This window comes from Nycticebus coucang, chromosome 9 (assembly GCF_027406575.1).
Source record: "Nycticebus coucang isolate mNycCou1 chromosome 9, mNycCou1.pri, whole genome shotgun sequence".
NCBI classification, from domain to species: Eukaryota; Metazoa; Chordata; class Mammalia; order Primates; family Lorisidae; genus Nycticebus; species Nycticebus coucang.
In genome coordinates this window covers 123,668,455-123,686,983 of record NC_069788.1, presented here as the reverse complement: position 1 = coordinate 123,686,983, position 18,529 = coordinate 123,668,455, and the positions used below count along the sequence as shown (strand labels likewise).

At 41.8% G+C, this 18,529-nt stretch overlaps 1 protein-coding gene across 3 annotated transcripts in view; it reads right to left on the bottom strand.

Moving 5' to 3' along the window:
- The window catches only part of FBXO34 (F-box protein 34), a 110,373-nt gene extending 92,964 nt beyond the window's left edge, over nucleotides 1-17,409 (bottom strand). The window contains exon 1 of one of the 3 annotated variants that reach the window (XM_053602000.1): nucleotides 17,155-17,409. In XM_053602000.1, the coding sequence (XP_053457975.1) occupies nucleotides 17,155-17,297 (143 nt within the window). In that variant the 5' untranslated portion in view covers nucleotides 17,298-17,409. Of the gene's footprint in view, nucleotides 1-16,335; nucleotides 16,451-17,154 lie in introns of those variants that run through there. The other 2 variants (XM_053601999.1, XM_053602003.1) reach the window with 2 other exon arrangements.
- Between the last annotated feature and the right edge of the window lie 1,120 nt (nucleotides 17,410-18,529).

Here is an 18,529-nt window from a genome sequence, read left to right as displayed (position 1 = left end):
TAATCATCAGAGAAATGCAAATCAAAACTACTTTGAGATATCACCTAACCCCAGTAAGAGTAGCCCACATAACAAAATCCCAAAACCAGAGATGTTGGCGTGGATGTGGAGAAAAGGGCACACTTGTACACTGCTGGCGGGAACGCACACTAATACGTTCCTTCTGGAAGGATGTTTGGAGAATACTTAGAGATCTAAAAATAGACCTGCCATTCGATCCTATAATTCCTTTACTAAGTTTATACCCAGAAGACCAAAAATCACAATATAACAAAGACATCTGTACCAGAATGTTTATTGAAGCCCAATTCATAATTGCTAAGTCACGGAAGAAGCCCAAGTGCCCATCGACCCACGAATGGACTAGCAAATTGTGGTACATGTATACCATGGAATATTATGCAGCCTTAAAGAAAGATGGAGACTTTACCTCTTTCATGTTTACATGGATGGAGCTGGAACATATTCTTCTTAGCAAAGTATCTCAGGAATGGAAGAAAAAGTATCCAATGTACTCAGCCCTACTATGAAGCTAAATTATAGCTTTCACATGAAGGCTATAACCCAACTATAGCACAAGACTATGAGGAAAGGACCAAGGAGGGGGGAGATTAGGGTGGAGGGAGGGTAATGGGTGTGGCCACATCTACGGTGCATCTTAGAATGGGTACAGGCGAAACTTAATAAAGGCAGAATACAAATGTCTACATACAGTAACTAAGAACATGCATGAAGGCTATGTTGAACAGTTTGATGAGAATATTTCAGATTATATATGAAACCAGCACATTGTCCCCCTTGACTGCACTAATGTACACAGCTATGAGTTAACAATAAATAAATAAATAAAAATAAAACTGTAATAAACAGTCCAACAAATAAGTTGGCAAAACTAATTATAAAAAGGCATGTTTTCCTAGTTTTTTTTTTTTAGAGACAGAGTCTCACTTTATCGCCCTCGGTAAAGTGAAGTGGCATTACAGCTCACAGCAACATCCAACTCCAGGACTTAGGTGATTCTCTTGCCTCAGCCTCCAGAGGAGCTGGGAATACAGGCGCCCACCACAACTATTGTTTAACACAACAATATTAAACAGTCCAACAAATAAGTTGGCAAAACTAATAATAAAAAGGAATGTTTTCCTTTATTTTTTTTTCTCTTGCCTCAGCCTCCCTAGGAGCTGGGAATACAGGTTGCAGTTTGGCCGGGGCTGGGTTCAAACCCACCACCCTCAGTATATGGAGCCGGCACCCTACCCACTGAGCCACAGGCGCCACCCCATGTTCTCTTTCTGATATCCCTTAAAGGTGGAAGGGGAATATCCCATAAAACATTCATAAAGGAACAATTCTTTTTTTGCAGTTTTTGGCCAGGGCCAGGTTTCAAGCCGCCACCTCTGGCATATGGGGCTGGCGCCCTACTCATTTGAGCCACAGGCACCAACTCAAAGAAACAATTCTTAAGAGAAGCTTTATAATTCTTCATTCTTTCTATTCTGAAATAAGGGAATTAAAAATTCAAGCCAGACAGACAAGGCAGAGACTTACAAAATAAAAAAGACAAGAACTACAGTAAGAACCAAGATGACTTTTTAGTAACACATACAATATTTTAAGTAACTGAGAACACTTGTAATACAAAGGACAAAGTCCCTAAATCTAAAAGAGAATACAATTTAAGTAATTCATTTTTTAGGTTCAGAAATAAAACTAACATGATTTAAGTTTTCACCTGAATTTTAAGACCATCAAATTTTAAAAAGAAACAAAAAAGAGAAAAGATTAGTTTAAAAAAAAAATTTTTTTTTTTTTTTTTTGAGATAATCTCACTTCCGTCACCCTGGGTAGAGTGCCACATTGTCATAGCTCACAGCAACCTCAAATTCCTGGGTTCAAGCAATCCTCTTGCCTCAGCCTCCAGAGTAGCTCGGACTACAGGTGCCTGCCACAATGCCTGGCTAGTTTTTCTACTTTTAGTAGACAGCGTCTCGCTCTCGCTCAGGTTGGTCTCAATCTCTTGAACTCAAGCAATCCATCGGCCTCAGCCTCCCAAAGTGCTAGGATTACAGGCATGAACTACTATGCTGGGTCTTAAAATCTTTTAGAGTGTAACTTTTGGACGGTGCCTGTGACTCAAAGGAGTAGGGCGCCAGCCCCATATACCAGAGGTGGAGGGTTCAAACCCAGCCCCAGCCAAAAACTGCAACAACAAAAAAAAAAACACACACACACAACTAGAATGTATTTTTTTTCTTAATTTTTGGGGGTTTTTTGTTTTGTTTTTATTTCCTTGCTTATTTTCTATTTCTTTGCTTTTTTTGTTGTTGTTGTTGTTGTGACAGATTCCCACCCTATGTCCCTGAGCAGAATGCAGTGGTGTCGTAGCTCACTGCAACCTCACTCGGGCTGGGGCATCCCACTGCCTCAGCCTCCAGAAGCCACTGGGATTACAGACGCTCGCCACGGCACCTGGCTGGCTTTTTCCTTTTTTTTCATGAGTTGGGGTCTCACTCTCGCTCAGGCGAGTCTCAAACTCCTGACCTCAAACAATTCTCCCTCCTCAGCCTCCCACAGTGCTGGGATTACAGGCGTGAGCCACCGCGCCCAGCTAGAATATAAAGTTATACTGAAGAAAAGTTTTATAACCTCCTACCAGCTAATAAAACAAAAAACATGAACCTTACGGTAAAGTTAATATTTATTTGGACTTTAATAACCACTTTATTAAAGATATTTACCAAAAAGGGAAACAGACATTCTTAAAAAATAATAAAAGGGGTGACGCCTGTGGCTCAGTGGGTAGGGCACCAGCCCCATATACCAAGGGTGGTGGGTTCAAACCCTGCCCTGGCCAAACTGCAACAAAAAATAGCTGGGCATTGTGGCAGGCACCTGTAGTTCTAGTTACTCAGGAGCCTGAGGCAAGAGAATCACCTAAGCCCAGGATTTGGAGGTTGCTGTGACCTGTGACACCACGGCACTCTATCGAGGGCAATAAAGTGAGACTCTGTCTCTAAAAACTAATAATAATAATAAAATACATTTTTTTGTGGCTGGGCACAATGGCTCATGCATGTAATCCTAGCACTCTGGGAGGCTGAGGCAGGAGGATCCTTTGGAGATCAGTCTGATCAAGAGACCCCATCTCCACAAAACATAGCGCAAAAAAACCTACCTGGGTATTGCAGTGGGCACCACAAGTGCCAGCTACTTGGGAGAGGAAGGCAAGAGGATTGCTTGAGCCCAAGAGTTTGAGGTTGCTGTGAGCTGTGATGCCACAGCACTCTACCTAAGGCAACAATGAAACTCTGTCTCAAAAAATAAGTTGTCAGCAACTATAAAGAATGTAAATACCCATAATGGCATAAATGTATTTATGATCTATGTATAAATGACTTAAATAAAAAGAAAATGTAAATAACGAGAATGTAAATAAGGTTTATAAAACTAAGAGAAAAAAATGAAGTTAACTAACATATTTAGCATAATGCCTGACATATAAAATATACTGTACTTTTTTCAGTAAATAAAAAATAGGCTATGCAATTCCACAAGTTAAAAATGTTGGTATGTTTTCTGGCTTTTCATGAAGATTATCTTACCACACATTAAATATAGGCAAAAAAAAATTCCTTAAAGAATAAAGCTGTTAAGACCCACTGTGGACCTATTTTCAGGATACATTTTAATAGTCTCCTTTGTAGTGCCCCAAATGAACTAAAATATACTAATGATGGTAGGTAGAAAAGAGACGGTCCAAACTATGAAATCTAATTCCCTGGGGCTACAGTGACTGGGGTTTGTATAAAGCACTGAGAACCTCCAGAGAATAACCCTTATGAGTGAACTTGAAATAAAATCTCTTGCCCTACTTTGGAGACAAGTTTGCCTCTCCTGGTTCCTGGATAATAAAGCATAAGTGTCCTTTGAGATGTCCTTATGAAACTCAAATTTCATTTTCAGAAATTCCAACTAATCAATAATTCCCTTCTGTAGTTCCAAGAATGACTTCATAACTTCAAATAAACTAGTCTATAAACAAAATTAATCTTTTTAATTTTCAAAAATCAAATGAATGACTCCTACAATTCGATCTGCTAAAAGATGTGGAAGCTAACCAGTAGGGCAAAAAATAAAACAATTATTTTTTTTTTTTCCAGAGAAGCTGTCTAGAGGCACTCATAGTTGTCCAGCATTTGACACACCATCATAAGCTTTCCTACAACACAGCCTCTAACAAAACCAGGTTATCCAGAAACCCTAATGGTTTACTTTTACACCAACAGGTTGAGAAAGCACCAAAATCTGCATGTGGCATGTGCCAAGGCAGACTTGAAGGAGTTCATGCTATAAGACCTTAAGTTCTTAAGCCATTATCTAAACAAAAACCATGTCAGCAGTGTCCACGGTGGTTCCATGTGTGTGAAATGTGCCCGTGACAGGATCAAGCATGCTTTCCTTTACTATGGAGCAAACCACTGTGAAAATGTTGAAAGCACAGAGTCGAAAAGCTAAATTTAAAAAGGAAGTTTTGAATAATAAATTAGTAATTTTCAAAAAAAAGCTACAAATTTAAATAGCCCTGCTATGTCCTTATTAACAGTTGCATACCAAAGGTTGGGATCAGGAACTGACCCGAAGAAAGCAGTTTTCACACATCTGGTTAAGGTGGACAATAGAAAATGCAAAAACAAACCTTAAGTGACCCTCCCCATTGGTATACGACTGTTAAGGAAAAGCTTAAACTTCAAAGCTTGTTGAGCTTGAAGTTGTGTGTCTGTGATTTAGGGATTTACCATATAAAGCTTAGAATTTACTAGGGGAAATGGATGTCACCTGTGGCTCAGTGGGTAAGGCACCAGCCCCATATACCGAGGGTGGTGGGTTCGAACTGGCCCCGGCCAAACTGCAACAAAAAATAGCCATGTATTGTGGCAGGCACACACAATACTAAAATATACTAATATACCAGCTACTCAGGAGGCTGAGGCAAGAAAATTGCCTAAGCCTAAGAGTTTGAGGTTGCTGTGAGCTTTGATGCCACAGCATTCTACTGAGGGTGACATAGTGAGAATCTGTCTCTAAAAAAAAAAAGAATTCACTAGGGGAGACAAGGTAATTAGTTACATATGAGACAACTGAAAGTAATGAACAATGCTATATATGATCAAGGGCCAAACTGCTCAGTAGCTAAGTACTCAAAATACTCTGCAGGAGTTTGGGGAAACAGAAAGGTTACAGACGGGTAATGTAGAGTCCAAGGAAGTTCTATGGAAACAGCCTTCTTATAATGGACGATTGTATTTAGAGACATGGGAGGGGAAAGCAAGGCTGAGGGAACTGCCTGAGAATCAGGTTCGCAGGATCAGGCATGCCAGAGAAAGGAAGGAAGGGCAGGACTATCTTATGATGTCTTAAAAACTGGTTTTAAATATTCTGCCGCAGAAACCGAGAGCAGGTTCTTCTTCAGGAGAGTAACACTATCCCAGTGGAACTCCTGCCCAGGTAACCTGCCAACTGTGTACAAAAAAGACTAAAGGGAAAAAATAATCAAATTATGAAAACCATTACAGAGACAATTACAGAAATCTACATTCAGAATGATCATTGGTCTAGATCAGTGCTATGCAATACAGCAGCCACTAGCCACACATAGCTTTTTTTTTTGAGATAGAGTCTCATTATGTCACCCTCGGTAGAGTGCTGTGGCGTCACAGCTCACACAACCTCAACCTCTTGGGCTTAAGCCATTCTCTTGCCTCAGCCTCCCGAGAAGCTGGGACTACAGGCACCTGCCACAACACCCAGCTATTTTCTATTGCAGTTGTCATTGTTGTTAAACTGGCCTGGGCCAGGTTCGAACCTGCCACCCTCGGTGTATGTGGCTGGCACCGTAACCACTGTGCTATGGGTGCTGAGCCCACACATAGCTTTTGAGCACCTCCAACATCTCTGGTCTGAAATGAGCTGTGCTGTTAAGTGTAAAATGAACACCAGATTTCAAAGACTTTATATGAAAACAAAAAAACTAAACTGTCTCAAATTTTTCATATTGATTGCATGTTGAAATGACATTTTGGATATACTGTGCTAACATTTTATTAAAACACTTTCATCTGTTTCTTTTTCCTATTTTTAATGTGGCTAATTAGAAATTTTCAATTATAGACATGGTTCACGTTATACAGTTGCCCCTCAGCATCCATGGAAGCTGGATCCAGGCCCTCAATTTATGGATGCTCGAGTCTCGTACATACACCAGTGCAGTCTATGCATATAACCTGTGCACACTTCCTATACGCTATAAATCGTCTTTAGATTATATATAACACCTAAAACAAGGTAATCCTTTGTAAGTAGTTATACTACTTTATTCAGAGAATAATAACAAGAAAAAAAATCTATGCCTGCTCAGTACTGACAAAAATTCTGTAAATATTTCTGATCCAGGTGTGGTTGCATCCACCCATACAGAACCTCAGATACAGAGGACCAACCACACTTCCACTCAACAGCACTGCTCTACACAGCTGTCTCAATTTTTCTGACTCCCCCATTCCATTTTTAGTTGAGACAAGGCAAGAGCGATTAAGCAGAGCACAGAAGGTTTTTAGAGCAGTGAAACCGCTCTGTGTGATACTATAATGATGGAAACATGCTGTTATACTTTTGTCCAAACCCACACGAGAGTGAACCCCAATGTAAAATGTGGACTTTGAGTGATAACAATATGTCAATGTAGCTTCACTGACTTGAACAAATGTACCACTCTGGTGGGGGACATTACCTGGGGGATGGAGGTCCCGTAGTGATTTGTTTTTGTTTTATTTTGTTTTTTGCAGTTTTTGGCCAGGGCTCAGTTTGAAACCGCCACCTCCACCTCCAGCATATGGGGCCGGAGCCCTACTCCTTTGAGCCACAGGCGCCACCCCGCCAACCCCGCCATGGTGGTATTTTAATGTAACTGATTTGCTTTGACTATAGTCCTATGTATTTTTCTCTGGACTTAAAAGCATAAGGATGAAGGGTTTGGGCTACAACAAACACATGCTGTGACCACAAAAGGACCAGCACCACAGAGGCTGAGCTCATTACATAAAGGACAGATAAGGTCTAATCACCTAAGTACAACTAAGTCAAGCTTCTTCACCTCTACATTTTTTAATGCTGCAAGTCAGTGAATTTGAGTTGGTTTTGTTATATTAGCTTAAAAAAATCTAAATTATACAATTCATTTAAACGGCATCTACCTCAGGAAACTAAAACAATACCCATGTCTTTTTTTTTTCTTTTTTGACTTAACAGGGCCTGGCAGGGTTTGAACCCACCACCCCAGGGCATGGGGCCGGCACTCTAACCATTTAGCTACAGGGGCCCAGCCAATACCCACGTCTTTGAACAGAAATAGCAAAATTAGAAAAGGTTTTACTTTGTCACAGAGAGAGAATCTGGGAAAATGAGTTTTTTTGCCACAACTGAGTGTACTGCTGATTCAAATACTCCAATCAAGTTTTCACATGTACTTCCTGTTTTATATAGATAATGCTAAGGTTTTTCATATGACCTGTAAGTGTGGACAAGCAGATATACCTGCATAAGCTATCAAGAGCAGAAAGCACATGAGGTAACAATTCTACCCCAATGTTTCAACAGTTCTGCTGAAAACGCTAGCAGCTATTTTCTAATTCAACAACATAGTTCTAGGGTTTATGATGGCAGGAACTGCACTAGCAGGCAAGTTCTGCAGTGTCATTCTGGAGTTTATTCTTAGAATAAGCAGAGGTTTAGACTAGGCCTCACAGCTCATGCCTATAATCCTAGCACGTTAGGAGGCTGAGGTATATGGAATGCTTGAGCTCAGGAGTTCAAGACCAGCCTGAGCAAAAGTGAGACCCCCATCTCTACTAAAAAACAGAAAAATTAGCTGGGTAACGTGATGGAGCCTAAAATCCCAGCTAATCAGGAGCCTGCGGCAAGAGGAGGGCTTGAGCCCAAGAATTTGAGGTTGCTGTGAGCTATGATGCCATAGCACTTTACTCAGGGTACAGAGTGAGACTCTCTCAAAAAATAAAGTTCAGGCTTGGCGCCTGTAGCACAGTGGTTACAGCACCAGCCACATACACCAAGGGTTCGAACCTGATCTGAAGGAATGAAGGTCTTCTACACAACTGAGTACTAATGGTGACAAATAGGACAAAGACTTAACTAAAAGATCTGCTCTTCACATCATGTCCTTCTCCAAGAAGGGTGTCACTGGATACAGAATACTACTCAAACTCCCTCTAAAACCTGGTCCCAACCACCCTTATTTGCTACTCTTTCTTTATACCAAAACTGCTGATCAAATAGTCTTTTTTTTTTTTTTATTTTTGGCCGGGGCTGGGCTTGAACCCGCCACCTCCGGCATATGGGACCGGCGCCCTACCCGTTGAGCCACAGGCGCCACCCGATCAAATAGTCTTTAAAAAAAAAAATCTCTTGGGCGGCGCCTGTGGCTCAGTGAGTAGGGCGCCGGCCCCATATGCCGAGGGTGGCGGGTTCAAACCCAGCCCCGGCCAAACTGCAACAAAAAAATAGCCGGGCGTTGTGGCAGGCGTCTGTAGTCCCAGCTACTCGGGAGGCTGAGGCAAGAGAATCGCTTAAGCCCAGGAGCTGGAGGTTGCTGTGAGCTGTGTGATGCCACGGCACTCTTCTGAGGGCCATAAAGTGAGACTCTGTCTCTACAAAAAAAAAAAAAAAAAAATCTCTTCTCTGGATCCTTAATAAAGGCTTATCTTTGGTCAGGTGCCATAATAAAATCCCTTACACTATGTAATTTATAACAACAGAAATTTATTGCTCACAGTTCTGAAAGCTGAGAAGTCACACCCACATCAAGGCATCGGAAGAGTCAATGTTTTTGTGAGGGCCTGATCCTCATAGATGGCACCTTCTCACTGTGTCCTCACAAGACAGAGGAGACAAAGAGCTCCCTCAAGACTCTTTATTATTTATAAAATCATTAATCCCTTTCATGCCCTAATCATCTCCTAGAGACCCCACTTCTTAGTATTAATACTATCACACGGGGAATTAAGGCTCAACATATAAATTTCAGGGAAACACAAACATTCAGACCACAGCAGGGCCCAATTCAATGCCCCACACCAGAAGCTTTCCCTGGCAATCACGGTTGCTTCCTTCAAATTCATGCAACATTTAATCTCTCTTCAGATACTAAGTAGGGCACAGTGGCACCAGCTTGAGCCCAAAAGTTTGAGGGTGTGGTGTGCTATGATCACGACTACAAATAGGCACTGCACTCCAGCCTGGGCAACATCATAAGACCTTATCTCTTGAAAAAGAAAAAAAAAAACAAAACCCCAAACTAAATTATAAGCATCAAGAGAACAGGGGCTATGTTCATTTCTTTATGTTCTGAACTCCTAGCATAATGCCACCCTAATGTACTAACAAAGTAGGTACTTTATTTTTAATTTTTTTTACTATTATTTTTTATTAAATCAGAACTTTGTACATTGATGCATTTATGGGGTTCGGGGTACTGCTTCGATATACAATGTGAAATGCTTATATTGAACTAAATAACACATCCATCACAATTATACTCGCTTCTTAATACTTTTGAAAAGTACCATTGTATCATGCACATTAGGTGAGGTTCCCCCAAATACCCTCCCTCCTTCCATATTCCCCCTCCCCTCCCCTCTCCTTTTCCCTTCTACTTTCTGGACTATAGTTATGTTTTGCCATTTTTATGAGTGTGTAGGTGATTATATATTGATTTCATAGTAGTACTGAATACATGGGATATTTTTCCACTCCTGAGATACTTTACTAAGAAGGATGTGTTCCAGCTCTATCCAGATAAACATAAAAGATGTAAAGTCTCCATTTTTATGGCTGCATAGTATTCCATAGTGTACACATACCGCAATTTGTTAATCCATTCATGGGTCGATGGACACTTGGGCTGTTTCTATGTCTTGGCTATTATGAATTGGGCTGCAATAAACATTCTGGTGTAAATGTCTTTGTTGTAAAATAATGTTTGATCATCTGGGTATATACCTAGTAGAGGAATTGCAGGATCAAACAATAGGTTTACTTTTAGTTCCTTGAGTGTTCTCCAAACTTCTTTCCAAGAAGGTTGTATTAGCTTGCATTCCCACCAGCAGTGCAGAAGCATTCCCTTCTCTCCACATCCACGCCAACATCTATAGTTTGGGGATTTTGTGATATGGGCTAATCTGACTGGACTTAGATGATATGTCAAAATGGTTTTGATTTGCATTTCTCTGATGATTAAGGATGATGGGCATTTTTTCATGTGTTTATAGGCCATGCACCTGTCTTCATCAGAGAAGTTTCTGTTCAAGTCTCTTGCCCACATAAAAATGGAGTTATTTATTCTTTTCTTATTGATTAGCTTGAGTTCTCTGTAGATTCTAGTTATCAAACCTTTGTTGGAAGCATAACCTGCAAAAATCTCCCATTCTGAAGTTTGCTTTGCTTACTGTGCTCTTGGTTTTGCAAAAGCTTTTTAGTTTGATCAGATCCCAGTAGTGTATTTTTGGTATTGCTTCAATTGCCCCCACCCCGCCCCCAGAGGGCAGGGGCAGTACTCCTCATAAAATATTCTTCCAGGCCAATTTCTTCAAGTGTTTTCCCTGCACTCTCTTCTAGTATTTTTATAGTTTCATGTCTTAAGTTTAAAACTTTTATCCAGTGAGAATCAATTTTTGTTAATGGTGAAAGGTGGGGGGTCCACTTTTGGTCTTCTACAGGTCACCAGCCAGTTCACCCAGCACCACTGGTTAAATAGAGAGTCTTTCCCCCACTGAATATTTTTGATAGGCTTGTCGAAGATCAAATGACAATAAGCAGCTGCATTCATCTCTTGGTTCTCTATTCTGTTCCATAAATCTACTGCTCTGTTTTGTGCCAGTACCATGCTGTTTTGATCACTGTAGATTTATATTATAGCCTGAAGTCTGGTAATGTGATACCTCCTAATTTGTTCTTATTTCTCAGTAATGTATTTGCTATTCGAGGTTTTTTCTGATTCCATATAAAACGAAGTACTATTTTTTCAAGTTGACAATGGTGCTTTAACAGGGATTGCATTAAATCAGTAGATTGCTTTGGGTAGCATGGACATTTTAACAATGTTGATTCTTCCCAGCCATGAACATGGTATGTTTTTCCATTTGTTAGCATGTTCAGCTACTTCTTTTCTCAGAATTTCATAGCTCTCTTCATAGAGATCATTCATGTTCTTTTGTTAGGTAAATTCCCAGATATTTCACCTTCTTTGGCACTATTGTAAAAGGAATAGAGTCCTTGACTGTATTTTCAGCTTGACTATTGTTGGCATATATAAAAGCTACTGACTTGTAAGTATAAAATAGGTACTTTAAAACAGGCAACTTCAGAAGAAACTGGTGAAGAATGCAGGCAATTAAAACACTCAATGGTTTGGAAGGTACACAAGGAAACTTCTGTAGTGATGGTCATGTTCTATTGTCTTGACAGGTATGAGTGACACAGATGCATGAACTTGTCAAAACTAAGGGGATGGTATACATAAAATGTGTACATTTTACTACACATAAATTTTACCTAAAAAACAAACAGTAATAGGCATGCTAAAGTGTCTAGGTATAAAGTATACTTACTTTGAAATACAACAAAAACATAAGATTGATAAATGAATAGAAGAACAGGTAGCAGTAAAACTTATACAGCAAAATATGAATTACAGAATCTAGGTTTAGGTACTCAAAATACAAATAATCCTTTCAACTTTTCTGTAATGATTGAACTTGTTTTAATATAAAATATTAGAGAAAACAAAAAGCAAAGGCTAGAAATGAAGGCCATGAGAGGTATTTCCCAAGTTCATTAATTAAAGAAAAGGACTGACTTTAAAGAAAAAGAGAGGCAGTGCCTGTGCCTCTAAGGAGTAGGGCACTGGCCCCATATGCCGGAGGTGGTGAGTTCAAACCCAGCCCTGGCCAAAAACTTCAAAAAAAAAAAAAAAAAAAAAGAAAAAGAAAGTGAATACATGCCTAAGAGTAGAAAAAAGAGAACAGGTATTTGGATTGTTCTCCCGACCTCTACTTTTAGACAGCCTACATTAGTTCTGACCTTGAGCACGCATTCTTGCCTCAAAGAAAGTGCTAGCTCCCTAAACTCCATTCATTTTAGGACTTGGGCCAGGAATCAGCACCAGGCCAGACCGTGCCCTATTAGCAGTGAACCACACAGCAGGAAGTTAATGGCTGGTGAGCAAGAAAAGCTTTATCTATTATTTACAGGCTTTGTCTGTTACAGTTTCTCATTGCTGGCATCACCACTTGAGCTCTACCTCCTGTCAGATTCTCTCCAATCCTGTCTGGGGAAAATTGCCTTCCATGAAACTGGTCTCTGGTAGAAAAAAGATGGGAACTGCTGTTCAAAACCGTGGCATCTAGGCCTTTTGTCTGTTTTAAGCTATAATAATCTATTCCCTATTCTTTTTTTTTTTTTTTTGAGACAGAGTCTCCTTTCCCTCCCAAGTAGCTGGGACTACAGGCACCCACAATGCCTGCCTATTTTAGAGAGAGGGTGTCGCTCACGCTCAGGCTTGTCTTGAACCAGTGAGCTCAGGCAATCCACCCCCATCAACCTCCCAGAGTACTAGAATTACAGATGTGAGCCACTCCACTGGGCCTTTATTCCCTATTATCATTTTTTTTTTTTTTGAAACAGAGTCTTAGTATGTCGCCCTTGGTAGAGTGCTGTAGCGTCACAGCTCACAGCAACCTCAAAATCTTGGGCTTAAGTGATTTTCCTGCCTCAGCTTCCCAGTAGCTGGGACTATAGTCACCCACCACAATGTCTGGCTATTTTTCTGTTTTGTTGTTTAGCAGGCCCTGGCCAGGTTTGAACCCACCAGCCCCAGTGCATGTGGCCAGCGCCCTAACCACTGAACTAAGGGCGCCAAGCCGATTCCCCATTATTTTTTTTTTAAGAGATTGAGTTTTACTTTATCACCCTCAATAGAATGCTGTAGCATCACAGCTCACAGCAACCTCCAACTCCTGGGTTTAGGCAATTCTCTTGCCTCAGCCTCCCGAGTAGCTGGGACTATAGGCGCCTGCCACAATGCCCAGCTATTTTTTTGTTGCAGTTTGGCCGGGACTGGGTTTGAACCCACCACCCTTGGTATATGGGGCCAGCGCCCTACCCACTGGGCCACAGGCGCCGCCCAATTCCTTATTATTTTTAACTGAGTTTCAACCACTTCCTTAAAATGACCTTTAGATAACCCCTCTGGCCAATATGGTTGGTGTAACAGAAATGGTTTATCCTCATGACCCAATTCTAGGTTCTCAGACTCAAGGCCCTCCATGGCAAGGAACTATTAAAACAAAGGTCAACGGCCCCTGCAGCAAAGACCTTTTATCTGTGTGTCACAGTTCCTGGCTGAGTACTTGGCACAGAGGTACTCAAAAAATGTTTATTGGATCAATGAAACCTACCTGACAATAATGCAATAATCACACATATTTAAAACTGAGCTGAGGGTGGACGCGTATACAGTAGCTTTCTGAAGCTGAATTTTCTAAAAAGGGGCAATCCAGAGCCTCTTCTTTGGAGCACTGAGTAGAAGATAGAGTTGTAAATAAAAGATCAATAAGTTCTTTTAACTAAGAAACATCTACATTTTAATTATTAATGCTCTCCTGGACAATACAACGTTTATATTATACAATATTTATGTTTATATTATACAATATAAACATATTGACGCTATGTTTAATAGCATCAATATACCATAGGCATGAACTAAGGGGGAAAAGACAAATTATGCAAAGAATTGACAGGAATTCAATTTCCAGATAACCTAAGTGTATTAGGAGTTAATCTGCTCTTTTTTGTTTTTGCAGCTTCCAAATGACTGCATATCATGCACTTGCTGAATTTTGCCTTTGTCGCACATGACATAACAAGGAAGGCATTCATCATACCATAGTAGCTTCCCCCAAATATCTGGTTCTAAACAGCTGCAAATTTTGGAAGATAACGCTGAATGATGACTCTAAAGGTAAGTATGTTCTCCCCACAAACATTAAAATATATCAGATTAAAGTTCGCTAGAATATAAAAACTTTCAAATTAAACTGGACAAGCATAAAGTTTAGAAGTAGAAAATGTTATAAAAATCCCATGTTAATGAAATAATGGATTCAGTAAAAATATCCTAAAGAATTTCTAAAATACATCACTCTCATTCTTCACAACATTTGTTTTTATACATCAGAAAGATGTCACATCACTAATCACTGGGTAATTTAGACTCTTCAAACGCTATAAATGAACAAAATGAAAAAATATCTTTAAATAATAAGCCCAATTCTCAGATCAATTTCCATAAAACCATTTATAAGTCAAAATCACTTCCCTAAAACTGAAAAGCATGGGTGAAAAACATCCACCAGAAATTTAAACAAACAGTAAAAATGTGTATGGCTTGTTAAATAGTTATACAATACTCATAAGCTCGCTTTTTGACATCAGACTAGACTACACCACCTAATAACTCATTTTCCATAAGCAAAACAGAGGGGAAAAATGCACTGCCAAGGAGAAGCTATTTTATTATCATCAACTGTATGTCTTTCAATTCACATTTAGTTTGACTTTCATCCTTTCCTACCAAAGTTAGTGCACTTAATTTACCTGGTGCCCTACACCAGAATGACTAGTACTGGGGAAAACACACGCAAGTGTCCTTTTGTCATTACATAATATTTTGCCAAGGTCTTGTCACCTTAAAGAGCAGATCAATTAACATCCCCAATATTAGTAGTTTCACATTAATTCGAGTACTTATCAGTCTTTGATGATCCAGCAGCTTAAATTTCATCTTTAGAGCCTTCAGTCAATATTGTCACTATACAATTCCTAATTTCTTAAAAGAGAAAAGAACTAATAACTTTCAGTAGTATACACAATGCTTTTGAATTTCCAAGACTGTGGTGAGAATCAAAGTAAGATTTACAGAAAAGCCTTGTTGCATGAACTTCCCATCAAATCTTATACTAATTAACAGGAGTAAATTTTTCATTTCATTTCCTGCATTAACGGGTATAGCATAATTTCCATTTGTACATTGATAGAAAATCCAGAGAGACAGTCTCTTATCAATCACCTTTAAGCATTGAGAAAACAAAAATCCTACCACTACAAGTCAAGGCCAGTAAGAAAAGATTGAGGACACCTAGCCAAGCTTCCAGCTGAAGACACTAAATGCAATTATGACTTTGAATTTTAAGTCTTTTAAACCTTTTGAACTAGATGCTATTTGCACAATTCTACAGAGAAGAAGAAAGTATTGACAAGCTGCCATACCACCTGAAGAGAGTCAGTAGAGCGAGTGACTAACTTCTCTTCTGGGTTGACGTCTTATGAAAACTTTGGAAGAAAAATAAATTTATATACAAGCCACTTTTTTAAAAATTCCGTTATTTCATACTAGAAAGCACTACAACCCAAATTTTAGTTACCAGTCCATACAGCAGTCCTGGGATGTTATTAAGTTATAGTCCAATCTTAGTAAGAAAGCAAGGAAAAAGTTTGTGCTGAGTTATAAGTCATGGAGAATCCTCAAATATCTATGGTAGCACAGGGTGGGACAGGGATAACATAAATCAATTAAATTTTCAGGTAATTATCACTTAAGAACGTTGGATTAATTTAAAATCCCCCATCCCCACTACAATACAAAAAGTTCATTTAGGTCAGGCTCAAGCCTATGATCCAGGCACTCTAGGGAAGCCAAGGCAAGAGGATCCCTTTTCAGGAGTTCGAGACCAGCCTGAGCAAGAGCGAGATCCTGCCTCTACTAAAACAAAATAAAAAAACTGGCTGCGTGTTGTAGTGGGGACCTGTAGTCCCACCTACTCAGGAGGCTGAGGCAGCAGGATTACTTGAGTCCAGGAGATTTAGGTCGCTGTGAGCTAGGCTGACAAGGAGGCACAGCTAGCCTTACTCTATCTCAAAAAAGAAAAAATTTTCATTCAAAATCCGGCTCTCCACCCGGCCGTTTTCTAACAAAAATGCTAACAAGCAGATGTCTAACAACAACAACAAAGTAAAGCAAACCGAATTATCAACACATCAACTGATTCCATGTTTTCCCCAGTAGTCCCCATCACAAGCCTTTGGAACTGTGACTTTAGCTTCCTGAAACGTATTTACATAAAACACCCAACCCTTCCCCCGCCTCCTGCCATGATATAGACTTTTCTAAATCAAATATGTCCCATTTAACTGTAAAAACGATACTTGCTTGAAATGAAATTAAAGAACCTGACAACTATCACATTAAAATTGTGAAACGCAGATATGGAACAACTTCCGTCTCAGGCCCGCCGCGATCCCAGCCGCTGACAGAACCGAACTTCCTCTTCCTCCCCTGCGGGTCCTCCCGGCCCTTCCGCTCGCCCAAGTCCCCGCCCGGACAGCGGTGACGTCACGCCCACCTCCTAGATACCGCTGACGTCACAGACACGCGCACCGCAGCATTATGACTTCATCGTGAACTGTGGCCGAACCGCAGATGACTAGTACCAGCTCAAAAGGCCGCGGCGGCAGCAAGCCCCCGTTCTGCCCGTCCCCAAGGAAGGTTAAGGACAACCGCCAGCTCACCTGCGCCGGGCCAGAGGCCGGCAGAGTGGCCAGGCGCTAGCGAGACGAGGTGACCCACACCCAGAGCCCCACTCCCTCACGCGCCGCGGCCCCCGGGGAGGAGGCGGAGGACTGGTGCCTGCTCTCGGCCTATCCGCGATCTCTTCGGCTGCAGCCGCGACCCGGGGCCCCGCGCCCGCCACTCGGTGGCACGCAGAGACTCTCGGCGCCCAGCGTACGCGGAGGGTCGGAGAGAGGGCCGCCCTAGGAGCTCAGGACGTCGGGTCCCCGCTCTGGAGAGCCGGAGGGCCGCGAGCCCAGAACCTGCGGGCAGCGCCGCGCCCCCACCCCCGCCCCCACCCTCCCGGCGCCCGGGAACCCAGGCGGGCGGGGGCTGTGCGAGGAGAGCCACGGTGGCCGCCGCGGGATCCCGGCCGCGCCGCCCTCGCGCTACACCCTACTCAGGCCCAGACCCACCTGCACTCATGCCCCGACAGGGGCTTGGCCCGGGGCTGCACCAGGCGGATGCGGCGACGGGAGGCCTGACTCGCTCCCCGTTGCCGAGGCTGACCGAGCGCCCAGCGCGGCGCCGCGGAGCCCAACGCTTGCACCGAACCCATTTGTTTGGCTAAAACGGCGTGACGTCACGCGTCGGCCCAATAGACGGTTGGCCGGGGGAGGGGCTGGGAGTGTCGCAGCGCCCTCTGCCGGGCGCCGGCTGCAGGAGGCGCGTGTGCGGTCAGAGGGACAGAGTGGAAGAGTCTGAGCGCTCTCCGGGGGCGCCGCGGGATGGCGGGATGGCGGAATGGCGCAGTGTCAGCCTGCAGTCCGCAGATGGGCAAGTTCTGGAACTCTAGGAGCGGACCTGAATCTATAGATGCTGTTAGACACTGCTCGATATCCGGTTCTCCTACAGGCTGAGCTTCAAAGTTGTAACTTGTGGAAGACGGGCAATAGTCCCTCTCACTGTCGCGCTTTCCCATGCAAATCTCGGCAGGAACACCTATCAGAAAGTGGATAAACTCTGAGGTCAACAATCTCAAACTAATAAAAAGTCTGCGGAAGCTTACAGACCTAGTACTAATGAGTAACTATAATGTGGAAAAGAGATTTTTATTTATTTGAGACACTTTCACTCTGTACAACGCCTGGCTAGTGTAGAATAGATCTTTAAGACTTAATATGCAAACGAAGGTTTTTATTTTCAGTCTTTGAAATTATCATTGTTTTCATTGTAAAAGTAATTTTAACCATGTTGAAAAAACGAGGACACAGCCGGTGCGATGGCTCACTCTGTTAATCCCCCAACACTCTGGGAGGCTGAGGCAGGAGGATCCCTTGAGCTCAGAAGTTCAAGACCAGCCTGAGCAAGAGCAAGACCCGGTCTCTACTAAAATGGAAAAACTAGCCAGGCATGTTGGGTGCCTGTAGTCCCAGCTGCTCTGGAAATGGAGGAAGGAGGATACTTTAACCTAGGGTTTTGAAGTTGCTGTGAACTAGGCTGACACCATGGCCCTCTGGCCTGGGCAACAAGTGAAATTCTGCCTCAATAAAAAAGGACAATAAAGAAAAATCCTTCATCTTAATACAGCCACTCTTAGCATTTGGTGTATTTTCTTTTAGAACCTTTCCCCACTCATGTTTATTTTGCAATGTCATAGCCTGCACGCATCCTGTCATTTCACTTTTATAAGCATTTCTCATATTTCCACATAATCTTCATAAACAACTTAATGCATGAAATTGAAAGAACCAGACCAGTGCCACCTTAAGAGTTAAGTTTCGCTTTCCCGGCCATTTCACTATTTCACTCAATAAGTTTCACTTTCCAGACAAGCCCAGGCAACCCTGA